The sequence below is a fragment of the Sciurus carolinensis genome, chromosome 5, assembly GCF_902686445.1.
Source record: "Sciurus carolinensis chromosome 5, mSciCar1.2, whole genome shotgun sequence".
In the NCBI taxonomy this organism is placed as follows: domain Eukaryota; kingdom Metazoa; phylum Chordata; class Mammalia; order Rodentia; family Sciuridae; genus Sciurus; species Sciurus carolinensis.
The window spans coordinates 101,884,661-101,911,908 of NC_062217.1; the positions used below are offsets into that span (position 1 = coordinate 101,884,661).

At 37.8% G+C, this 27,248-nt stretch overlaps 1 protein-coding gene across 4 annotated transcripts in view; it reads right to left on the minus strand.

The window, feature by feature from the left end:
• The window catches only part of Ercc6 (ERCC excision repair 6, chromatin remodeling factor), a 78,897-nt gene that overhangs the window by 46,116 nt on the left and 5,533 nt on the right, over window positions 1-27,248 (minus strand). For 3 of the 4 annotated variants that reach the window (XM_047553334.1, XM_047553336.1, XM_047553335.1), the window contains 4 exons: window positions 25,451-25,571; window positions 23,119-23,230; window positions 17,163-17,877; window positions 1,961-2,089 (listed from right to left, as the gene is read on the minus strand). In XM_047553334.1, coding sequence (XP_047409290.1) covers window positions 1,961-2,089; window positions 17,163-17,877; window positions 23,119-23,230; window positions 25,451-25,571 — 1,077 coding nt within the window. Of the gene's footprint in view, window positions 1-1,960; window positions 2,090-17,162; window positions 17,878-23,118; window positions 23,268-25,450; window positions 25,572-27,248 lie in introns of those variants that run through there. The other variant, XM_047553338.1, reaches the window with a different exon arrangement.

Sequence of the window (27,248 nt, forward strand, 5' to 3'; positions counted from 1 at the left end):
GTAAATACAGTAAAAATATATCTATAGTTTAAAATTAAACAGGCCTGGTAAAAACTTAATCATAAAAGAAAATGTAGACTAGTATTAATTTTTTTTATACAGAAGAAAAGGAACAGAAGTTTTTAAACACTTAAAAAATATTTAAAATCCTGGTTTTGATAAAAACAATAAAATTCTTTCCAAGAATGTGTTTAAGGTTAATTAAAAACACAAACATATATGCATTTAATATTTAATTCAAAAGGGTTAACAGTCAATGCAATGACTCTTAATAAGTACATATACTCTTAGTAGGTTTAAGTTTGGCTCTATCAACTGTGAAATTTCTTTCTTAGAAAATCTGACATTTATACAAAAATGCATATTCAAACTTGACTCCTGAGGATATTTGCCAAATCACTTACTACACGTGCAGAAATATCCTGTCTTTGTTAAATCAATTTAATCTATAATTTGGGTATTCCTTTTGCTAGTATAACACTGATACTATTTGGCCTGTTCCTTAATAAGCAATCAGTTTAGAGAAAATGAAAAGAATTGCCAATAAACGTTGCCTTTATTTACTCTTCCATGGTTGATTTTCATTTGGGAGAAGCAATAAACAAAGCAGCCACCTCTCCGGGCTATGAAATGACTTCTCTGCAGAAATTACTAGAGTGAGAGAGATTTTACCTACAATTCTTCCTCTGTTCAGTTATGGTCACCCAACTGCATCAATTCACATATTTTGCAGACTCCTCTTTGCTATAAGTTTAATGAAAAAAAAAAAAAAAACAAAAAAAAACTACTCTTTACCTCCCCTAGCCCTCCCAACAGAGAAGTTCAAACTATATATAATACAGGGCTGGGGATATAGCTCAGAGGTAGAGGGCTCACCTAGCATGCCTGAGGCCCTGGGTTTGATCCCCAGCACAATACACACACGCCATGTATATAGGTAGTGTATATATGTACATATATGTATATATACATGACTCTTTGAAAGGAAATATAAAGAGCATGCTGTTTTTATGTAGACATCTTCCACAAGTTTAGGGCATGGCTGATGGCTGAATCTATAAAGGACATAAAACTTAATTATCTCACAGAAAAAGGTTTGCATCCTGCTACCAACTGTGAATTGATAGGTAAGACAGAGAAAGAAGCTATTTAATGGTTTAACTTCCTATATCCACATAAGAAGCCTTCCTAAGCATCTTGTTAAGTAAATTCTAGGAGTAAGGAGATGGAAAAGGTTCCTTAATATTTACATTCATCGTGGGAGATGCCCAGCCTACAGACTCAGAGTATACATCTATCAGGCAGCAGCTGATCATCCACAACACTCAGCCAATTTACATAAGAAACTTAAGTCAGCTTCAAATAGCAACTTAATCATCGAGGTGTTGCCTTCTTTTTAGACATTAGAACAACATCTACATAAAATATTCAGAAGCACATTTGGTCAGCTCAAACGTATTACACCCTTAGGTACCGTATAGGACACTCAGAAAATCATCTCAACAATATTTTATTTCTACATAGAAATTAAAGGGAAAAAAAACCCTCCCAGAGGTTTGACTTTAATATACAACTCTAGATATTGATTTTAATATACAACTCTCTATTAAATTAGTCTGAAGTAAGAAATTCGAGGTTTGGCTCCTTAAAATTACTAAAAACAGAAAAAAAAATAATTCAATGGAGAGTCTTTAAAATGTGTTGCTTTTAGTCTGCTGAGACAGATGCATATAGATTCATCAGTTTACAAACATACCCAATGCACACTTTAGTCAATTTATTATCATCTAATTTTAATGAACAGCATGTGGCTAAAATTTCATTTGACAGTGTTTGTATTTGCAATAAATTGCTGCAAGTACCTTAAGGGCCCACAGATAACTACTATGTAATTCCTAAAATATTAATTTGTGCCCAATGGCTCAATGACAATTTAAAGGACAGAACACATGGCACATACTTAAAGAGCTTTTTGAACAGAAAACCTGGCACTTTGAAACCTTCATCAAATTCGGCATCACTTTCCTCAGAATCGTCTTCAAGCTTCAGACGTTTCTCTTTGTCTTGCAGTCTTAGTTTATTCCATCTCCTATCATGAAAATAAAAATCATATTTCCATTATTTTGGTTATATTAAAATAGGTAGTTCTAGATCATACATTGGAATAAAACAGTCAAATTAGAATGGTCTTTCAGGTTTCTCCTGCCATCATTACTCCGATTTTTCTGAGAGTCAAAGAAAAACAATTCTCTTCTCCTGCCATCTCAATTGATTCTTATTTAAAGTATTATAGCTGCCCTAGAAATATTCCTATAAGGTCCCATTTCATTATCAAAACTACTCGCTCCTCTTCTGGCATGCCCTAAGGAAAAATTTCTAAAAATACGTGAACTTAGTTCTAGAAAAGATTCAGAAAAATTTCAATATAACTGTTATCTCCAAAACAGCAATACAGTATAAAAACATTTTATTTATAATTACTATTTCTGAGCTAAAAATATGATAGTCATTAGCATAAAACAACACAGCATCTTGGACATACAGCAAATCTTTTAGTCAAAACTGCTGTATCTGATACTCCTTATTAATCACTTAAATGAGGTGGAAGCATCAACAAAATGAACTTACTAATAATCATACCACTCAGAAAAAAAATGTGTCCACTGGATAAAGTCTGAAGTCATAAATTTTTTACATTCATATAACTATAATGGACCCTGGTTTTGTTTTTAAAAATACCCACAGTAGATAGTCTCAGATTCTATTCACTTTAAAATAAATAAATAACTTTTTTCAGCATACATGCAACTGACATTCTGAATGTCACAAAATGGTTGGAATGGAATAAAAAATATAGATACATGCCTTCCAACTAAAAAATCTCATAGGAAGAGGATGAGAACAGCAACATACAAAGAAGGCATTTACCTGCCACTGATTATGCAATAAAAATAGAAACTGTCTGAGGGAAGGCAAGAGAGAACTGAAAAGATATAGACTGTAAACACTGCCCAGTTAGAGGTAGAATATGTTTTCTAGGACACATTACAAACCCATCATGGAGGCCAGCTGCCAGAGCAATTGGCATTCCCATCCAGAGAGCTGCTGGTAGATCTCAAAGCACATATATCCTTTGATAAATTCTTCCCTGGTTGAAAATCTCAACTCTTCAAACTAACAAAAGGAAGGGCTGGCTAAAATTTACTTGTCATCAATAAGAAAGCACTAGTTGATGATCTGAAACTGCACTGCAGGGTAGTAAAAGAACTTAGAAAATAAGATCAATGAAGCACTATTGGTAATTTCAAGAGAACAGCAAGTGGAAAAGACAGTATATGGACAAGTCTAGGAAAATAGCTATCATATAACTATAAGGTATAATATATGATGTTCTTTTTATATAAAAAACTTAATTCCTTTTTGTACTTAACTTGTAAAGGCAATCTCTCCCTTTCTTTTATTAGAATTTTTTCCTTAAAAATTATTTCTGGCCGGGTACAGTGACACGGCTTGGGAGGCTGAGGCAGGAAGATAAGGAGTTCAAACCCAGCCTCAGCAACTTAGCCAGGTCCTAAGCAACTCAGTGAGACCCTGGGTCTCTAGTTAAATATAAAAAATGGCTAGAGATGTGGCTCAGTGGTTAAGTGCCCCCGTGTTCAATCCCAGTACCCAAAAAAAAAAAAAAAATTACTCCTATGCAATTGACGAACTGAAGTTTCTCTAAGTGCCTACAACACTCTTTGCTATTCTTTTGAGTTTCTTGTAATTTTCCACAGGGGGTAACTCTGTCTCTTCACCCTCACAGAGGTAATCTGATACACCTGGTTGTTTTAAGTATGGGAGGAGTAAGGGGACATCATGCAAGTGGAGCTAAACATCCTACAACTCACAGGCTCCCCACACTCACTAATAAAAAAAGTTATCTGGTCTCACATGTCAATAATGTCAAGGCTAAGAAACCCTGGTATGGAGGTATCCCTTAATATCAGAACTTAGAAACTGAAAAGACATATATGTATTTTTTGATGCACATGTCAGAATTCTTGCTACTCATTTCTGAAATTTAGCAATCAAACAGATTCAGATAATGAGGTAATTCCTCAGTACCCAATCCTTATTATCAACTCAGTGACAAATAGCTGCATAACAAAAAACACTTGAGAATGATGTGAAATTCAAAGAATCACAAAAGCTATCAGAGTCACTTAAAAAGACTTCATTTTGCAATTTCTCAAAGATGTGTTATAGGAAGAGAAATAAAAACATCAGAAGAAACTGGCTTTAGAAGTTTGACACAATAATACCAATAAAATTTCCACACCAGAGTACCATGTATTAAACTTCATTGATAGATGACAGCTATTTCCTTGGACTTAGCCAGTAAATCTTTGTGGCTGTTAAATTTCCCACCGCATCTCTCTGCACTGACAACGTTTCACCTTCTCCTCATTCCTCCCCATTTCCCTCCTAAAATATACAGGCATCATGTCACCACAGAACTCAGCACCTAGAAAACCACATTAGCCACCACAGAAGTGATTGCATCCCAGTGTCTTCCGCTTCACAAGGATGAAAAGCACTGAACATTTATTAAGTTTGGCCAAAGGATAAGTAAAGGTGGTGGGGAGAAATCATTATGGCCTATAAGTACCTGTAGCATTGTGAAGACAAATTGCCCCAGCAGAATTACATACACATGTTAAAGACAAAATACCAGGCTGATAAAATCTTAGGCAAATGTAGCTCAGCTAAGAGATTCTGTTACATACAGTAATGTCTCCTCATGTGGCTGAGAGCAGATCATCTAAGCTGTGCCCACTACAGTGGTACAGCAAGGTGCTGGCCAACAAGGGGGATGACACAGTTCAGAACATGTACATCAGGGAGAGGTAGAACCATGTCACCTGAATACAGACAGACAGAGGACTTCCCCATTCTCAGTGCTATCAAGTACCTTAAAGGTGCCCTCTTCAGCATGTTAATCAGGTTGTCCTGCGGCCTGTGAGCTGAGCCATCTGTCTGACCAGCAGGAGTAAAGGAGGAAGCTGTGCTTTGTATATGCAATACAGGTTGCACATGCAAAGCACAGGCCCACACACAAAAGTTTGGGTGCAAACTAGGTAGAATCAAATTCTGCTATTAGCTTGTTAATCCTCACCAAGTAACTAAACCTTGTGAGCACATATTACATCTGTGATGGGGAGAACTTCACTGGGTTTGGGAAGGTTTAAACTAGGTGTCACATGCAAAGCACTCAAAACAGAGCCTAAAATACAAGAAGTGCTTAATCAATTAAAACAGTACTATATACAATGAAACTTGCTAAAATTCTCACAATAACCCTGCAGCAGGCACTATTACCACATTCACATATAAAGGAGTAAACAGGCAATACACAACAAAATCTGCACACGACAATGCAACGCACCACAAATGTTTAACAGAATTACCAGAACATGCATATTTGAATTAAAACTATGATCAAAATGGGATGTTCAGTAAATTATTGTGAATAATGTGATTACTATATGAGTAGACACCTGCTCTTCAGAAGACACCTGCTGGACTATCATACTTAAAAAATTTTGCCATGGGCTGGGGATATGGCTCAGTGGTAGAATACATTCTTAGCTCTACATGCACAAGAACCTGGGTTCAACCCCCAGCTCCAAAAATAAATTTTAAAAAATTTCCATAAATTCATAAATAAGCTGTCATGAAGTACAGTAGGTTTCTGTATAACTGTAATAAAGGCACACACAGAGTAACTTGAAATTGGTAGAGGCAGGTCAAAATCAAGATCTATGCCTAAGTGAACTGGAGTCCAAAGTGTCTTAATTTTGTTACTTCAAGAAATACATCAGCTAACTGAGAAAAAGCAGAAGGGGGCAGTAAACTGTCCAATGCTTACCTTTTTAGAAAAGAAATAACTTTTCAAGTTCTCTATACTCTCATTTTAAAAAATCCACACATGTAATAGTCACAGCTGCAACCACATAAAACGAAGTGGGCCTGGTGTTCCCTGGCAGGGTTTCTAACTCCTCACACGGCTGCCATGTTCAACCCGCTGTCAACTCCGCTGGCAGCCACTTAGAAGAGAAGCCAGTAATAAACATAAACTTACAATTCCAATCAGATGCAGGCACAGAAAACACTCCCTGGCTTATCCACATTCATGTAGGAATGAGACCCTGGCCCACGCTGCAGGGCCTGGAGCTAATCCTGCAACAATGAACTGTCAGATACAACTCAGCATAACCAGTTCAACTGCACCACAACCAGTGTAAACTGATGGGGTCCCTCATCAATGGAACCCTAAGAAAACACCCAAGAGCAAGTTGCCACCATCTAAAGTTAATTTATTTTAGAATTTCCAGCATTCAAGGATGTTCATGTTGTGTAAGTGGAAAAACATGGCTAGCCATCATTATGCCATATGTTGTATGTGACCTCCTCAACTCTGTCCACCTGCATATCTAATACCATGACCTACATGCACATCCACCCACCTTTTGAACCCTTTAAATCCCCACCTCGAGCAGTACCTCTGATCCAAGTAAGTGTTCCCTGACCAGGCAGAGGTAACATCCTACCTTCCAAGTACCCTTTATAACTTCCATCAAGTGTTAGCATATTGTGAAATCCACACTTGTCTCCTCCATTAGTCATAAGACAGAGACTGACTTAGCCATTTTTATATCCTGAGAGACCAGCATGATGCCTTCCTTGTGGCAAACACTCAATAAATGATGAAAGAAAGAAGTTCAGAATTGGGCTACAAATAAGACAGAGGGACAGAGGGGCATGGCTTGAAAACTGTCAAAGCAAGTCATCCAGAAATGTTTCTAGAAACTTTCTGTTCCATCTTCTTTAGAGCCTACCTCCTCCTCATCTTCTGTTCCTTCTACCTGTGTGACTTTTGATGTCCTGACCCTACCTCTATCAGTCAAATAAAATGATTACAATCTATTATAAAGAATGACCCCTGAAGAGGGCGACCTCAAAGAGAAAGAAATTCTTAATTTAGAATCTTGTAACCAAAAACAAAATATTTTTAAAAAAAAGGAGGGGAAGGAAAACTTATTATTTTAATTAATTAAAAATAAAATAAGTAAGTGAAATTAAAGTTGTTTAAGCTATTTTCAAATCTGAATACCACTTTTTTGGGTCCACCAGAGGGTCTACTTTGTAACAAGACTAATTGGTTTCTTTATCCCACCCAGTGGGAAAAAATCAGAAACCCCACGTTTGGTTCCAAGATTCCTCAGGACCAATAGAGAAAGTTGGTCAAAAGAGTCAACTGCTTATCAAATAATGTTTCTTACAATAGGAAAAAGGAGTTTAGTCCTAAACTGTGTGTACATTCGTAAGAAGGAAATAATGCTTTTGGTGTTCCCATATTCATTTTTGTCTTTACTAAAGACGTGGAACAGTCACAGCTATAACCAAATAAAACAGAATGAGTGTGTTATCCACTGCAGGGTATTCTCCCTCCTATGGCCCCCATCAGACTCCAGTAATAAACACAGATTTGTGCTAACTACCGAAAACAAGATGCAGGCAGACAGCTAGCTGTAGTAACAGGCCTTCAACTGGGAAGGAGAGACACAAACTTCAGAAAATGTCACTTGCCACTGCTGCATTTGTCTCCTTGATCACAAATGAGCCAAATACAGGGTCCTTCTAAGGACTAAATGAGATGGTATATGGACAATACACTTAGGATGCTACATTAATATCAGAAGCTATTTTATAATATTTGGCAGATTACATAACATTCACAAAAAAGTAAAATCAAGAAATTTTAGGTAACTGCAGGTTAAATGTGAATTAAAAGTAACCGATGTCAAAACACCTATTGTAACCTTGGGCAGGCAGGATTTAAGTTCAGCCTCCAAGATACCCCACCCTACACTGGCCAGTCAAGATGGACAGGACATTGTGGGTATGCCATTCCAGGCATCCAGAACTACAAAAACTCTGGAAATCAAGCCCCAGGAGAAGATACAAGATCCGCAAGGGAAGGCTCTGGCACATCTGCCATAAAACATAACTATGAGGAACCACAGTGCCATCTTGACCTACCTTGCCCCCAGAAGCAAGGAGAAGCAGTGAAGTTTCAGTGTCCCCTGGACAGAGGTCTAGTGCCCCCTAGTGTATACAAAGGAGAATTGATTACTGTACTATTGATTACTGTACTTCATATCTGTATAGATGTTTTATCACTAAGTAGGCCTTAATCAAAAATGTGTGAAAGGTACAAAACTAAATGTGTAACAGCTAATAATTTGGTTATACATACTAGTTAGTATCAATTGTAAACTGTCTTTTGCTTGGAAAAGAGATCTCCTTTTCAAATACCTCAACATTTTGAGCTCTTCTTTGTGGTTCACACAGACCCTCTTTTCAAGCATCTTACTGGCTTGTGGAATCTTTTTCCTGTTTCAGTCAGTGGCATGTAAAAACACAAACAGCTAAGAGTCAGCAAGCATTATCTTGGGAGTTCCACCATCCTTGATACTACTACCATTCCCATTTTACAGATGAGGAATCTCTGGCATTTAGATCCCACCGCCTATGAGTTCCATTCCCTATCCAATATACTGTCTCCTCAAGTAAAGTTGGCTAGCGCTGGACAAATTTTATTCTGAGATTACACACATGTACAAGCATATATATTTTTAAATTCAGAGTCAGAAGACAAATATTAGGCAATAACAACTGACAGTTACTGATTAGTGATAGGAACTAATTTAAGTACTGCACATTTATTGATTCATTTAATACTTACAATCCATTCGGGCAGATACTATAACTATTACTATTGTTATTCTTTTTTATTTCGCAATTAAATAAAGGCAGGCTAGGAGACATGTGTGTAATCTCATAACATAAAGGAACCTGCCCAAGATTATCAAGATAGTGAGGAAGCCTCCAGCCCAGATAATCAGGTACACATCTGTAATCACAGCTACGCACGAAGATGGCAAATTCAAGGCTAGTCTCAGCAACTTAGTGAGGCCCTAAGCCAAGTTCATGAGCCTCTGTCCCAAAATAAAAAGTAAAAAAAGGACTGGGGATGTGGCTCAGTGGTCTAAGTGCTCCAGTACCAACAAACAAACAAACAAACAAACAAAACACCACTCCATAGAACTCCCCTTTTCTCACAGAAGGAAAACAATTATACGAGGGCAAACCAAAATTTAAAACTCCAATTCAAACATCAGCAAACTTTTCCAAACCAAAGGAAAGTCAGCATAGCAGTTCTTCTGACCACAGACAATCTAGACTGAACCATCACATGAGATACATTAATACCAGATAAATCAACATACATACAGCCCATATCAACCCATATCAAAGGGACAAGGTACACCTATTAACAGGAACTGTCAAATATGTGCAGCCTTGGATCACTTATTAGTAAATGAACACACCTCCTCCAAAACGTCAATAAAATTTAAGCACATATTGAGGTGCTTAAAATTCAAGACTGTCCCCACTGCTCTGCCTTTATATTGTTTTTAATGTTGCAAGGGTCACTGGGCCTAAAACAATTTAAATCTACACTGATGGGAAGGAAAAAAAACTACACATCACAGAGTTAAATTGTTCCTAATATGGAGTGAAATTTCAACCTCAGAATCACGCTCCACTTATTGCAATCTCCATGAAAGAAATTCTACAATAGCAGTACAATGAGTACAATTTGATTTTTAAAAATATATTCAGGCACCAAGCTGGGTATTTAATACAGTTTGCATTTTTGTAGTGCAATAGGTTTTCTACTTCAGACAGCTAAGAATTCCTTACAGATTAGTCTAATTTGCTAAATTGAGATACTCAGTATTTTACTTTTCTTATCTGCCTTTATATGGTCTATCTGGGTGAACTTAATTGGCACATCTGAGCAGATGAAATACCCTCAGTTAGGAGTCCAGATCTCACAGAGTAAATTAAGACTGATGCAGACAATTATGCCCAGAGCTGAGAATGAAAGGTGTGCATAGAGCAGGAAGCAGAATTAGTCTTCATTTGTGTCTCAGCTTTGTCATTTAAAAGAAGTCAAAATGCTCTCTAAGAAAACATCCTTAAGGGAATAACTTTTTCTTTTCTCTTTAAAATACAGATTCCTAGAAGAAGAAAATAAAAAAGAACATTGGCTTATTTTTTAAAAAGAAATGAACTCACAGAAATAGATAAGAACAATCTTCAAATCACTGTATTTAGGTTTCTGGAATGAATCTAGATTAAACTTTTACTGAATTCAGATTTTCAGAGATCAAGTTATTTGGGCTTTAAAAAACAAAAGGTACCAGTCGATCAATTTTGTTTTTGCTTAAGTGTGGCCTAACATTGCTGAATGCTCACCCAGTGCAATCAAGGATCCAACCAAAAGACAAGAGAGGCAACAATCCCAGTGAAAAAGGGCTCTTGGCAAAAGGAAGAGAAAGAGGCTCCATACTGACAACAAAATGGAGATGGAGCAGAGGTTCTGCAAACATGGCCTTCAGCAAGGTCTCTGCACAAAGGGGAGCTGGTGCCACCAAGTTAGGAGAGAAACCAGTCCCTGAGGCAATGCTCACCTGAGGCCGCTACAACAGATCAGTTGCTGGATCACGCCTACCTTTACAGGCCTTCCCAAGATTTCCTCCACTAACTGTATCTTGGCTAAATGTCATCACTCTCAGGGATCAGATTCCTATCTCCTAGGGCCTGTGAGGATTAAACCAAATAGCCCACATGTTGTGAAGCATCACCAAGTGGTAAACATCCAAACAGAATAATTCTGGTTGTCCTTATAAGCTTGCCCCACCCCCCATACCTGATATCACCCTTGCTCAGGCAAATCCATAAGACAGTTTTAAATATTTATTCTATTTGGTTTTGAGATAGGTGGGACCTTGAGGAAAGAGAAAAAAAGACACCTACTAGATGGAGACCCAAATATATAAGCATCACCAGTCATGCTTGTCACTTTAGTTAAAAGAACAAAACCTACAGTGTTTGCTTGTACCAGAACAAATAGGACGAAAACATCAATTTCAACATTACCAGATCCAAAGATTCATACAACAAGGCCACAACTGATTTATGACTCAACTGCTTAACCAAGAAACATTCTGAACCCCAAATATCAAATGATTGACATGGAATTTCATTTCCAAAAAGGTTGCCTGGGGACCTGCACTTTTCTTCCCAGAAAATCCTATATGTAGGCAGAGGGTTCAACCATGGTGTATCAATTGTCTGCTCCTCTCTGAGAGGTGAGTGGCATCTGCACCCTACCTTTGGGGTGGGGTGTGCATACCTTTGCTATCCTTTAATAATCTTTACTTACACCTTGTTTTTGATGCATCCTGGAATTTTTTTCAGCCATGTTGAGTCAAGAACCTACTGAGGCCTAGTTCAAGTCATGCTGTCCTTGGAGGTACCTCCGTGGACTCCTGTGCAGTGACAGCTTGATCCCTCTCAGTATTTAAAAATGATGACAGCCTGCCCCTTCTCAGAATTGTGCATGTGTACAAGCAAACCCTACAAACCAGGATCCAACTTACCCTGGCAATAGAAGCAATATTGCTTAAGGAGAAAGACAATAAGGAGCATTATTTTTCCAGATGATTAAGCATAGTGGTCAATTAGAAGACATTCTGTTAGATTTACACAATAAATGGACTCCCATCTGCCCTTTTTAACTTAATATTCATTCATATAGAATAAAGTAAAAAAAAAAAAAACCCGACTTGGTTTATCTTTTCTTGTGACCCATTTTTGATGGGGGGGGGGGAATAACAGAATGAGACAAACATCATTACCCTATGTACATGTATGATTATACAAATGGTGGGATTCTACCAGAGAAACAACAGTTGTACCCCATTTGTGTACAATCAAAATAAATAAATAAAATGATATATATGTACATGTATACATATATAATAAACAAAAAAAAAAGAAAAGAAAAACCTTTAGGATCAAAATTTAGTGAAAACACTTTATAGCAACAAGCATCATACAGATTCAGTTTACACCAGATCATGAGGCAAATCACATCCCCATCTATACCACACTTTTCAGATCTTCTAGACTCCCTAGCCATCTCCTCATACCCTCCTCCAACTCCCAGATCCTAGCTTAGCTTTCTGATTTGGTTTCTAGGCCACAGAGATGACAACAGCTGTATGCTTGTCCTTGGCACCACCGTGTGGTCACACCTTAACATTGCACTTTCCACCCAATCTCAATGGAAGGAAACACATTTCCATGGCACTGACTCTTCAAACCTCAGCTCTATCTGCATTTTAACAGGAAGACCATGAGCAGAGTGATTAACTTGGAAGGACTATGATACATTGCTTTTATAGACCACTATTATTGTAGCAATGTAAAGATATGTATGCACAGAATCAAAGGCTGGAATAATGTAGAAAATAAAAACAAACATAGATACAGGTAGTTTCTTCATCTTAATAATTGTTTTGTTGTTGTTGCTGCTATTTTCTGAGGTACTTGGGATTTAACACAGGGGTGCTCTACAACTAAACTACATACTCCAGTCTTTTTTATTTTTAATTCTGAGATAGACTGTCACTAAGATGCATAGGCTGGCCTTGAACTTTCCATCCTCCTGCTCAGCTTCCCCAGTAGCTGGGATTATAGGTGTGCACCACCACAGTCCAGTTTATATTGCTATACGTTCATAATTTAAAAAACAAGAAATTATCAAAAGTACAGAGAGGTTGGAAAAGAGTGAAAAGCCTTCAAACTATAAAAAGGTACCAACTCTAATCAGTTTCAGGCTGCAATCTCAGCAGCCTAGCCCAATGTACCAGATCATCTGAGGAAACTCAGGCACCTAGAGAACAGTCTGTTTCTGAACTCTGTGTTTTACTGACTGCGGGTGGGAGTGGGTTGGAGATTTATCCCAGAAGCAATACTACGCTGACTTTGGGATGAGTAGAAAGAAAACATTACATCTTAAACCCCAAAATCCTTACTATTCTTTCCAACCACCTCAAAGATGCCCTAAATGGTAGCACATTTCTTTCTAAACCAGAGCCAATGATAATGAAGAATGCCACTGACCTCACCTCAGAATCAGTGAAGCTCAGTCAAAAGCATAAGAGTAGCCTCCAGTTCCTCCAGGTCCAGACCTGCTGCCTCAGATTCAGCAGCTGAGTCAAGCTCTTGCCTGTTGAAAAGTGCCCAGGTGATTCTGATGTGCACACACTCCTAACAACCAGAAAATCTGTTGCATTTAGCAGATTAGTGCACCTAATTTAGCTGAATGAACTGACCCTGAGTCAGTTCATTCCAGGCCTTCATCTATGTAAACACAATTGAGCAGAGCACACAAGGGAAGATTTAGAAAAAGTGATACAAACCAAGTTGGCTAACAGCTATAGCCTCAGAAACGCAAACATATAAAATCAATTTATATACATCCAGTAGTTTCCTATCCAGTGTACCAGAATGACATGGGCAAGGTGTTTCAAAGTCCTGCCTTGTGGCCCCACACTAGACCTTCTTAGTCAGTATCTCCAGCAATGAGGTCCCCAGTGGTTGCAAAATCAGTTTGTGGGCCAGGAAGGACGGTTTCAGTCCATGTTTTTGCTAAGGAAGTACAGGAAGTTAACTTAGCAACTTAAATAACAACTGGCAGGTGAAAACAGAAGAAAGAGCTTGGGGTTAAAGTCAAATGATAAATACTAGCTGTGGTTCAGTCAGTGAGAAGACAGAATGGTCTTTGGAAGTGGTCCTGATCTGCACCCCCACAGCTGTTCTAATCGTTGCTGGGAAAAGTGCCAGAGTCAGTGGCATTTCTATCTGACTATCTTAAAGGTGGCAAACAGCTGGTATGAATGCTGTTGGTTCCTCCACCACTAATAAACTGTAGCACGCTTCCAGTGAACCCAACGGGCCTCAACCTCCCACTGAACAGATGTCCATTTCCGAGATAGAAGACAACAGGCCAAGTGAAGTACATGTGAATCCCTGTCCTGATGTGGACAATTCAGAAGCTAGGTCTCTCTGCAGATCACACTATCATAATAATCTCTTAAGGTAATCCAAATGAGATGCCTGAGGATCTCAAAGCAAAGCAAGTCCTTTCCCTCCTCAGTGATACATACACCTAAAGTTTTGGGGAAAATGCAGAAAGTTTTTAACCTGCATCATGAGGTCTATGTCAATATACCTGAGCTACCCAATCAACAGGTCCCTGCACCAGAATAAACCACTTCCACAAGGCCCCCCTCCAAAGTCCCAAGACACCTCAGTCTAAATCCATTTATTCCCTTCACTCCTGGTTAGGTCCTATCTGTGCTCATGTCCACTAACAGCCTGCAGATTTTTTGCCAGAAATCCTCAAAGCCAGTCCTAAAATGAAAATGTGCATTCACATAGTAGAGGCAGAGGTGAAGCAAAGACAGCTGATCCAACATCTCGACTAGGAAGTGAGTCAACACTGAGGCAGCAAGGTCTCAGCACAGGTACCAATGGAATTTGTTGCCCTGAACAGAAGGGTTTGGTGTTGAGATTTCTAAAACAGTGGCATATTTTAAGTGTCATATCCTAATAGAAAATGATAGAGGCTGCAAACCACTGATGTGAATAGGAATCAACAAAACATTTACTTCTAAACAGAGACTCACTACCTCCCTCCTTGAATTAAGCAGAGGAACAAACACCAGGAGAACACCTCTGAGAAGTCAACCTTCAAATGCACTGGAGTACACAGAAGAAAAGAAAAACACGTGGGAAGAGAAAATGTACAGGTAGTTTAAAAATGGTTAGAACCACCAAGACTGAGCTGAGGTCCTAGGTCAATTAAGAGAAAGCAGGATCATGACTCCTACTGCCCAGTTCCAGAAAAGATCATGCTATTCAAAAGGCCCAACAGGAAATGCCTGCTGAGCATCAGGCAAAACAAAGATGCCTAATTAGGACAAACTTTTCATTATAGCTAATGAAAGGCCTATGACTCTCAAGGTGAGAGGATAAAGGGGATGAGATGTCTAGGAGTCGCCCACTCTCACTTTCAAGAGTTTGAAAGAGCATTATAATTAGCAGGCTACAACTAATGTGTATCTATTAAGTTTTGTACAAGGTTCTTAGCCTGAGTTGTATTCCTAAATTCTAACCACTAAGAAAAAATTCAGTTTCCAAATTGTAAATTATGTGGCTTTTTAATTTGGATCATCCATCATTAAATCATTGCTAAAATACACAATCCTTTTTCTTCTTCACTGAAGGGAATATCATTACTATTTCAATCTATCCACAAAGACTGGCAAGAAGCAACAAAATACAGAGACTCACAGTTCTCAAATGTTCTTAATATGCTTTTCAATCCTGAGCATTTTATTTTCTTTTAACTTCCCCCAATTCAAACAGCACCAAAGGAGATGTAATACAAACCTTTCAATGTGGATATCTGCTGCTTAACAACCTTAATAACTAGCTATAAAATTTTAAGAGCTATCGTATTTTGGTGGCAATTAGAGTTATTGATATTTCTGAAATTCATTTGAGATTTTTACTGTAACTTTAGCAAAAAAAAATCTGGCTTATGATATAGCTCTGGAAATAACAAATTGTTTTACAATCTTAACATTATTAAGAAAAACTTACTGCCATGAAATTAAATTGCACCCATATTTAAAATTCAATCAAAATAAATTGCTCTTGATCAAAATACTGATATACTTAAAATGTATTTAATATTGACCCAGTTTAATGAGAATATATATTGCTCTACTTAAAATCAATATGTTGAGATTAATACTTTTATTAATTTTCTACAGTAATTAAGAAGACTGACATTGCTTACTGTTTGAGAATATTGAGCAATATTCTTCAATGTTACAGATATCAAGTATGCACACTGAAGTTGCAGTGAGAAATGACAAAAATCACTCCTCGGTTATATAGTACTATATGAAGTACTAGTGGAACATGAGCAACAGCTCTCACCAACTGGATTTAAGTTATATGATTGAAACAACCGTGCTGCAACCACTCTGAAAAGGAGTGTAATTTGGGATTACAATTAGTTTTTTTTTGTTGTTGTTGTTTTGGCAATACTGGGGTTTGAACACAGGGGCACTCTACTGCTGAGCTACATCCCTAGCCCTTTTTTTATTTTTTGACAGGGTATCACCAAGTTTCTGATGCCTTGAACTTGCAATCCTCCTGCCTCGACCTCCTGAGCAGCTGGAGTTACAGGCATGCACCACCACTCCCTGCTTTTAGTGGTTCCAAAAAGAAGAAAAATAGTAGGTCAGCCATCTTCAAAGACCAATGGAAAGCTACAAGAAATACAATAAACTAGGTCTCCCCAAATTGAGAAATAAGGAAAAAATCTTGAGGACTGGGAAAAAGTCACCCTAGTATTAAATACTCAAGAAGTACTGTCATTCCTTTTTCCTTCTGACTTCCTCAGAGATCTAGAGTTAATGCACTCAGTGAAAGGCCTCCAGTGTGCAGATTGCCTGGCTTGCAAAAAACACAGTGATGACAATTCTGACTTCATGTTACACATGTTTACTTTCCTTTTATCTCACCTGTATCATATACTGAAAAAGTCACAGAAGCAAAAGACAAAGTCAGTCTCTGGCATAAAAAAATCACAGTGAAAAGGAAGGTATGCTGTGCAAAGTACATTTCTAACACAATAGTGGTTTATTATTCTGTAGATGACTATTTTCTCAAGACACGGAAGGAGGGATTTAAGAAAGTAAGCTTAAAAGACTTCTAAAATTACTATTCTGCTTCAAAATGAAAAAATAAATACCACACCCAGTATACACAACACAATCTTTTCCTTTTGTTATACTTATTACAGTGTGACCACTCTGAGTAAAAGTCACATAGCTCTCACCTCAGTACTCTCTATGCTCTTTCCTCAGACGTTTTCTTAAGTTCTTCATCTTAGACTTGACTCCAAATGTGGCTCAAGACCCACAAGTACAAGGCTTTGGGGCCAGATCCACTGGGCCTCAGTTCCTATTTCTAGAAGGTTAGAGCTGCAGGAAGTCCAACCTCTGCATAAATGGGAGTCCAGAAAAGTAAGCTGGACCTAGAATGTTTACATATTAATAAAGCTGCTGCCTTAACACCAAGCAAGCAGTACAAAGTACTCACAATCCCTGTAGACCCACCTTAATCGCTGTTTATAATAATCTTCGTCTCCATCATCTTGGCATCTCACTACTTTGCGACCTCCCTTTCCTCCTCCGTTGGCTTCAGCTTCTTCCCCAGAACTTGGGAAAAAGTCGTCATCAACCTCCTGCACTGGGGTTTTCTTCTGGCGTTTCCTGCCCTTGAGCACAGGTCTTAGTTCATAGTCAGTGCCATGTCCAGACAGGTTGGCCTCTGCCTCCTCCTCCTGCTCTGTGAGACAAGACCAAGACTCCCCACTCTCAGAGTCTCCCTCTGACTTTGGCCTGGTCTCTGACTCAAGGGGCTTCTTCCCTCTCGGCAACCCCACTTTTCCCTGGAACTGCAGTGCCCTCTTCTGGAGCTTCCTGATGTGCTTTTTCAAGCACTTATCTGTTTTTGAGAGAACTTTGCTTCTCTGGTTTGGTTTGTTTTCATTTGGTGCTGGGCCAGCCTTAGACATGACCAACGTTGGGGCTTTTCTGGCTGCTCTTTTATTAGCAGCTTGCTTTTTCCTTTCAAAAGACAGTTTTGCTTGGTCTGCCAAATACTTTTCGAAGCCCGATGCCTCATTAAGCATTATTTTTCTAGGCTTTTTCTGTTGTTTCTGAGGGACCTGGGTACCAAATGGTGTCATCTGGCCAGTGCGGATGAGCTCTTCCCAGGCAGTCTCTTGGGCAGGCATGAGCATACTGCCAAGACAGGATGGCCCCGGCTCTGAAAGAGCAACAATAATGTGGACTAGCATAAAACTTCCCAAGAGTATAATGGAAATAAACACTTATTCAAGTAGGTAACTACCAATAACTCACATAAAAAAAATCAGTGTAATAAAGTATAAAAATTATAGCATTTAATATATACCTATTCAAAAGATGACTTCTCAGTAACTTTTCTTCAAAATATCATACTATATAAATATACATCAATACTATATAAATACAGTATATATATATATATGTATAAATAAAACATGGAATACTATTCAGAGATAAAAAAAGAATGAAGTTCTCTCATTTGGGACAGCATGAATAGAAGTGAAGATCATCATGCTAAGTGAAATAAGCTACTCACAGAAAGACAAGTATTACATGACCTCACTCATATACAGAATCTAAAAATGCTGAGTTCATAAAAGTAGAGAGCAGAATGGTAGTAATGGCTGGGGAGAGCAAGGGGAGGGAAGAATGGGGTCAAGGTACTGAGTTATAGTTAGGAACAGAAGTTCTGGTTCCTAGAACCAGGTACAGCAGGTAACTCTAGATAATAATAACAAGCTATATATTCCAAAAAGCAAGAAAAAGTAGCTTAAATGTTTCACCACAGAGAAATGATAACTGTTTGAAGAGATATGTTCAACCTGACTTATACCTTATGCTATACATGTATTGAAATATCACATGGCACCCTATAAACATGTAAAAATTTTTCTCAATTAAAAAAATACACTTGAACTTAAAGTTTTAAAAATCACATTATAAATATACTCAGTACAACTAAAGACAGGCCTAGAACTATATAAATTATCAACAGAGGAGTAGCCCACATGAAAAATAATATCCCAACTTTCCATATCTTTGCTAATATCAACATTCAGATAGACCTAAATTCAGGACAGTAAAATTGAAACAGACATCTCAGGCATCACCATGTACCTAAACAGGAAAAATACAAAGTGTTAGCTCTGCACTGCTCAGCAAGGTATTTACTAGTCAACTGTAGCTATTTAAAAATTAAGTTAAAAACTGAGTTCAACAGTTACATGTGAGTAATGGCTACCATACTGACAAAGTGGACAACATTCCCCTCAACGTGGAGAACTTTCCCCATAAGTGTAAAGTCATGCAGAAATCCATCTCCCACTAGTTGAAATTAATCTCCAGCAAAATATTTACTTAACCACATACTCTGAAAACCAAAAAATCTCAGGTTTAAAAAGAAGGAATCCATATTCTAAAATCTATAATGCTTAAAGGCCAATGATACCAAGTCAGTTTTCCCTTAAACTTGCACTTAAATAAAATATACAAGAATGTGCACAAATTACAACCTCAATGAATATGCAGAAAAAATATATATGCACTAGCATCCACATCAAGTAACAGAAACTACTAGCATCCCCATAGGTGGTTGGTGCCACCTCCAGCATACCCAGGGACAATGACAGGGCTGACTCTGGTCAAGGGATGTAAATGGAAAGTTTGTGCTCCTGTAACTGCCTTCTTTTACAGCATTACACTTGCAAAATCCACTGACTTATTGAATGAAGTTGCCGTTTGTTAACTCTCACTGCTGCCAATATTCTATAAGACTACATACTACAATTTTTCCATTCCACTGTTAATGTACTTGGGTGGTTTCTAGATTTGAGCTGCTAGGTATAATGTTGCTATGAATATTCTCATATACATCCTTTAGCAATAAACATATATAATTCTTTGAGTATATTCAGTTTTAGTAGAAAACAAACAGATTGCCAAACAGACTTGCAAAGTTTCAAAGTTCCAACTGGTTCATATTCTTGCCATTCCTTTGTGGCTATTCTGATAAGTGTGTAGTGGTACCACATCGTGGCTGTAATTTGCAATTTCCCTGATGACTAATGAAACAAAATTCCTTTCATAGATTTATTGATCTTTGGGACAGTCTCTTTTATGCACAAAATGTTCCAGTCTTCTATCTATTTTTCTCTTAATCCATCTGCATTTCAAAAATAAAAATTTCTAGTTCTTTATACATTCTAGATTCAAGTCCTATAAGTCATTCATGTTCTGCAAATATCTTCTCCCACTCTGCAGCTTTCCCTTGCACTCTCTAAATTCTATCCCAAACAGAAGTTCTTAGTTTTTATATTGGCCATTTAATAAATCTTTTCCCTTACAGAGAGCATTTCTATATCCTGTTTAAGTCTTTGCTTATGCCACAATCATGAAAATGTTTGCCCTATGGGATGTTCTAAATACTTTGCTTTAGCGTCAACATCCAGATCTATCATCTGCTCAGAATTTATCTTTGTGCACAGTGAAACAAGTCAAGATTCCTTTTATTTTTATGTGGATCAACTCAGCACCATTGATTGAAAAGCTCATTCTTCTCAACAGTATTGCCTACCAGCTTTGCCATAAAACAAGTGATATTATGTGGGTGGGCCTGTTTGTTGGACCCTCTATTGGTTTGTATATACTTGTGTCAACACTACACTGACTTAATTACTACAGCTATGTGACAGTTCTTGACATTTGTTCTTCGGGATTGCCTTGGCTATTCTTAGCCCAACACAACTTTATACAAATTTTAGAACTGAATTGTTAATGACCTCTAACCTCAACCTACACTTCTTCCCCTCATGCCCTTTGCTTTAAAACAAACAAACAAAAAAAAACATGAAATGTATATTGGGACTGCAATGGAACTGCAGCTAGTTAGGAGAAATGACATCTCTACAACACTGTATTTGCCAATCCACAAAAACAGTATATCTCCATTACTTAAGTCTTCTTTAATTTTTCAGTGGTCTTTTGTAATTTTTATGTAGGAAACACTGTAGAAAACCACATTTTTTTTTCTTTTTCTTTTTAGTTATATATGACAGTATATATGTACTGTACTATATATATATATGTATGTATTTTGACATATTATACATACATGGAGTAGAACTTCCTGTTTTTCTGGTTGTACATGATGTAGAATTACATTGGTTGTGTATTCATAGATGAATATAGGAAGGTTATGTCTGATTCAGTCTATTCTATCTTTCCTATTCCCATTCTCCCTCCCTTACCTTCATTCTCCTTTGTCTAATCCAATGTACTTCTATTTTTCCCTACCCAACCCCCTTATTGTGAGTTAACATCTGCATATCAGAGAGAACATATGGCCTTTGAGAAAACCACATTTTTTGCTAAGATTTCTTTCTAGGTATTTGATTTTCAATACAACTGGCATCTTTATTGAGTTTTATTTTTTGTTTTTATTGGCATATAAAAATGATAAATTTTTATTTACTGACCCTGTATTCAATGATATTGCTAAACACATCAATTCTTCTGAATTTTCCACATAAGCAATCATACATTCTATGAATAATGATGGTTTTATTTCTTCTTTGTCATCCTTGCACTTTGTATTTTCTTTCTTCAATTCCTATACTTTCCAGTACAATGCTGAATAGGAAAGGTCACCCTCCAGATCACCCTCCAGGCAAAGTCATAGTCTCCTCTTGTTTGTAATCTGTTCTCATCCATTTACTTCTAAGAAAGGACAATCAGGTAATTCTTAAAATCACCATGCGGAGAGCTGGGGAAAGAAAGTCTCAGGGAAATAGCCCCCTACTGCACTGGTTCAGATAGACTTAGGTAAAGAACACAGCCAAGTTCCACCTGGCAATGCAGAGCTGAGCCCCCAAAGCCTGCAGTCTCAGGTCCTCTGCTCTACTGACTCAGCAGAGTGGAGGAGACAGAATGGTAAGAGAGACCACAGTCTCAAGTAATGGCTGGTGCCCAGATGGAGAGCTATCATAGGAATCAGGAAATCAAAAAATGAGGGCAACACATTTGTAAGATAGTAAGTGGCTGCAAAACCATGCAAGTAGATGAGATTTAGGGAGAAGCTGAACAAGAAAAGGGCTCAAAAAAAAAAAAAAAAATTCTGAGAAACAACAGCATTTAAAATAACACCAGAAAAGCTGGCCCAAACAACTCAACGGAAGTAATCAGAGGGCAGAAAGGAAAACCAGAAGAGAGAGGGATCCCAGATGGCACAGAAGTATCGGCTGCTATCAAACAACAGAGAGAAGCAAGAGTGAAAAGATGCTTTTAGGTTTGAGGAGGTATCTATTAACCCTGGGCAAAGTTTTATCAAAATAGCAATATTTTGACAACTAGATTTTAGACAGCTAGACAGGAACAAATGTCCTCTACCAATGAGAAATACAGTACCACAGCAGCAGAAAGCACTGGTCCTAAGACTAATGAATCTTGTAAGACTGAACTTTAAAATGTACATCTAATATTTTTTCAATCACCTATTGTCAAGTTCTTCATAACAACACTACTGTCTTAGTGAATAAACTGGAGCTACTAGAAAATATTTGCTTGAAGAGCTTATACTAAGAAACCTTAATTTAAATTTCAAGCAGTGAAATGATTGAGCGGCAACTAACAATTTCTATACACACACACACACACACACACACATACACACACACACACATACACATACACACAACACAGCAAAGATAGTTCCAGAGCTTAAGCATTTTCCAAAAATGTTTTCCAAAAAACAATAATCCAAAGCAGTAATTTAATGAAATAATGGTTATGGTATAACCTGAATGTCTTTTCTTATGCAACAGAATGGATGCTTGGAAAGCTTGCCAAACACGATCCTTAAAGAAATGTGAGAGCAATTACACAGGTCCTGATTGATGATACTGGGCTTCCAAAATGTATTTCAATCAAAATGTTTTCAATCAAAATGTTACTGTCTTTATCAAATGTTTAGAATCTCCAATTTATTAAATGTAATACTAAATGCCCATCAGCAGCCTGCGGAGAATTAAGTTAAAAATTTACTTTCGAGCTGGGCACAGTAGCACAGCCCTATAATCCCCATGACTTGGGAGGTTGAGGCAGGAGGATCCCAAGTTCAAAGTCAGTCTCAGCAATTTAGTGAGACCTTCAGCAACTTAGCAAGACTCTGGCCCAAAATAAAAAATAGAAAAAGGCCTGGGGATGTAGCTCAGTGGTGAAGCACCCCGCCTTTAAAAAAAAATTATTTTAATTCTCTAAGAACCCCTTCTGACAAAAGAGGTTTGGTTCTGCAGGTATAGAGAATAAAATATTCCTAGATCCAGTCTAACACTGAGACAAAGAAAGGTGTTTTTCTCAAAGCCCAGGCAAACACTAAACAGGTATTAATTCAAGAATACAAAGAAACTTCTCCCAGTGTGCTCACCTGCATCCTCTTCCTCCAGGCTGACATGATCCAGTTCCACTCTTACCTCCATTCCTCCAAGGATGGCCTGCAGACGTTTCTGTTTTGCAGTGATCTTCTTTAGTTGTTGTTCCTTGAAAGGTAAATACCAAATACAGAACACGGCGATGCTGTGGTTTATTGTTAAAAAAAGCAGCACTATGAAATTTAAAAACTTGAATCAAGAGTAAAATAAATTTTACATTACTATTACTATACAGAACCTTATTTGAACAACTACCACTTTCCTACAGCAAGTTAACCTTGAAACAATCTTGTTGTGTAGACATTCCTACCCCACAGGCCCTCCTCACTGTGTGGCATACAGTTTTCCACATCCCTGGGCACTTAAATCACATGTACCAACTGACAGGGTGGAATTGCCCTCCCTGCCCATCCCCTTCCCCCATTAAATACTGGATACATCATTAAACTTCTCTGTGCTTCTGATCTGAGCAGCCAATGGGCTATGGAAGGCAACTGGACATAAGGATAAGAAATAAAAAACACAATGTTCAAATAGTTTTAAAAAAGTCACTCCTCTTTGATAACCTACCATATTTATGACATCCTTTACAGTGTCCTATCCAATCATAAAACTCAATGGCAAATACATTTTGCCATGCATCTTTACCCTGCCTGCCCTAGATTCCTGTCTTGTCTTCTTCATCATCAGAACTCATATTGTGGTCTTCCTACAGTTTCCCAATTAACTGGGCCTGGGGTACTTGCATCGTTTTTACAAGGAAAAGAATATTTCAACTCCAACAGTGGTAGAGCCTTTGTCTAGCATGCATGAGAACCTGGTTCAAACCCTAGCACCACTGAAAAAAAATAAAAGAATGTTTCAACTCTAAATAAGAGTGTGGAGCAAGAAGGAAAACTGAACATAAATAGTATACTGCAATGACTTACATTTTTTTTCTTAGTTTTTCTCTCAGCAAAATTCCACTTAAAACATTTTCTCTCTGAATAGTTTATCTCTAAACATCAAGAAGCTGATAAAGAAGCTGAGTGCAGTGGCGTAAGCCTGTAATCTCAGCAGCTTGGGAGGCCGAGGCAGGAGGATCTCGAGTTCAAAGCCAGCCTCAGCAAAGAGCAAGGCGCTAAGCAACTCAGTGAGACCCTGTCTCTAAAAAAATACAAAATAGGGCTGGGGATGTGACTCAGTGGTTGAGTGTGAGTTCAATTCCCAGTACCCTACGACCCCCACCAAAAAAGAAGCTGATAAAGAAAGACAGGAAAACATTATTAAGTTAGACAAGGCTCTAAAGTGGCCTAAAGTTTGATCATCTCCATCCTTGAAATCCCAGTCCATCAGAAGCCCAAGAGCTCAAAGGTCTCTGCACATACACCAGTTTGCATGTTCCCACAAGAGGTCAGATGCCCCCTCTCTGATTTGGGGGGATCCAGTTATCATTAAAAAACTATTAGCTCTGACGTGGGCTGTGATTCCAGAAATGAGAGAGAAAGGTGGTGAAGATAATCAGCTGGTGGGTGGAAATTAAAAGGAGGGTCACATGAAATGAGTCTGTATGCCTCCACAAGTAGAACTTAAAAACATAAGGACTCCACCAGCCGCAAATGATTAACTCTAAGCACAAGGCTACCAGTCATTTTGGATGGCAGAAATGAAATAAACAAAAGTAGTCATTCCTAGCTCCTGCATAAAGGTATACATAAATCCTAAAAAAAAAAAGAAAAGAAAGAAAAGAAAAAGAAAAAAAAAAAAATGTTTCCAACCTCATAAAAACAACATCCTACATAACAGATGTTCCCAACCCTTAAGTTCTCCAACCTTATGCAACTGGGTGCTGAATGTGATACCTAAGTAAGGATGAAGAACCAGCCTCTCAGAACAAGAAGCAAAAGCATTGTGCAGGGGTGAAGTCAATCAGTGTTACCAAGAACTAAACAAAAAACAAAGTCCACATGAAACAAGATTTAAGTGAGAGACCAGCATACCTGACAAGAGCAAAAGCTGGTAAAGGAAAATTGTCACAGTAGAAAGACTTTAAATGAACACATGGCACAGAAAGTCACATAGGAGCTACTCTCAATCATGTATGCAAGGCACGTATAGTGTATATATGTGTGTGTCTATATGTACAGGTTTTTTAAAAATACTTTATAACTAAGGATGTAAAAGGGAAACAGCTTAAACACATAAAAATGACTCAAAACTTTTCTACAAGGAAAATTAGTTGCTTTACATCTTATAAATACTTCCCAGAATATGTCCTAAATTATTAAATAGGCTTACATGGTGACTTTTTTTCAAAAATGTAATACTTTATGCATTATTTGGAATCACCTTATTATACTTCTGTCGTTTTACAGAATCTAGTTTCCTGTTGATGTCTCTGTTGGTGGCAGCTTGAGGGCTAAGTTGTTCAATAATTTTATTGATTTGCCTTAGGGATGTTGTACATGACCTGAAAAATAAGATAAATTATCTAGTTTCCTCTATGGCAACATTTTTATATCATATAATATAAAGACAAATATTAGAAACATGTCTCTTCTACTTCTTACAAACTAAAAAGAAACTAAAACAGAGTTCACATTCTTATAGGCTACAAACAGACTAGAGGTTTAAGATAACTACTAGTGGTTTTCTTTTCTTTTCCTGGTTTAAATAGCTCATTTCCATTTTTAAATTGACTCATTCCTTCTACAACCATTTTTAAGAGTCTACTTTAACCAAGACACTGCTAGGACAAGATGCACTATGTTTCCCTTTTATATGAAGAAATGCATACACAGGTTTTTAAAGCCCATTATGGAAGCCTCCCAAAGTTTGAAAGTCCGAAAAGTTCCTAAACATTTTCTTATATTAAATCATCAATCTGTGATAATATTTTTCTTTCACACAACTGGAAGACTCATTTAATGTAGCATTAAGCTTTGGGGTGTGGAAAAAAAAATGAAAATAAATTATTCCTAAAACAATTACTATAGAATTGTAGCTTCCAATTTTCAAAACACAAATTCAATCTTCTGGATCCTTGCACAATTTGCTGTTTGTGTCCTTCGTGAATTTCACGATAAATAATGCCACCTAAGGTACCACATCACCTGCCATAGTGTCACCCTGCCTTGAGACTCCACAGCATTTTCCTCTGTCTGTAATCTCTATAGGAAGTGGACACATTTTCAAGGTCAAATGTAAAAGGTATGTCATTATAAGGAGCTGAGGTCCTCAACACTCAAGGTCACTAACAACTATGCAAAAGCATCCACTACTCAAAAGGTCCCCCAAAAAAGGTAATTTAAATTAAAACAAAAAAGAAAGAGGCCAAAGAACACACTAGGGAACTGTCAGCAGATATGTCCTTAAAGTGCCAACAACACCAATACCATAGCCTCCCCAATCAGATAGCCACAGGTTCCACACCCTCCCTCCCCAGCTACCCCAAGACTAACTCATTCCTCTAGCCAGTCCAGAGGTCAGTTTCTTTCTTGCTTGCCTGACCTGCACAGAACACTGTCCAATGTCAACGATGAATATGCTCAACTTTCCACAACTTCCCCACTCCTGTCCTCATCCCACAGAGTGGCCCAGGCCCTGTCTTCTCCACCAATACACTATGCTCAGCTGAGCCCATGTCAGTCTCTCCTCTGTGATACAAATGAAGTCTCTATGCTTCATCTTTCCTTATAGAGTCAAAAGTAGGACAGAAGAAAGGAAAGGCAAGGGAGTTGCTATTTCTAGAAATGTAAATCTGAAAAAAATTGTCAAGGTACTGAACACTCAATCTGAGGACAGCAAACTGGAAAGAAACTAGTGTTGTGATAAAGGGGCAGTATATTTCTGGTATCTCAAATAGGAAAATGCCCAAATTCTGCCATGCTTCTTCTAAGACCACATAGCACATGGTAATGAGTCCTAAATAGTACCTCTTCAGGACAGTATGCACAAGACAGGACTTTGCTGGCTGGGCTGAACACCTGACTACTGTGTGCAACACTGCTCCTGAGGAGAGGGGTAGGATCAAAGTCAAAGTGGAGGGTTGTCCTTATTGATGCTGTTTCCTGGAAAAACAGGTTCTATACATCTCCTACATTTGTGGAATATTATAGCTATTACCTGGATTTCCCTGCCATGTTTA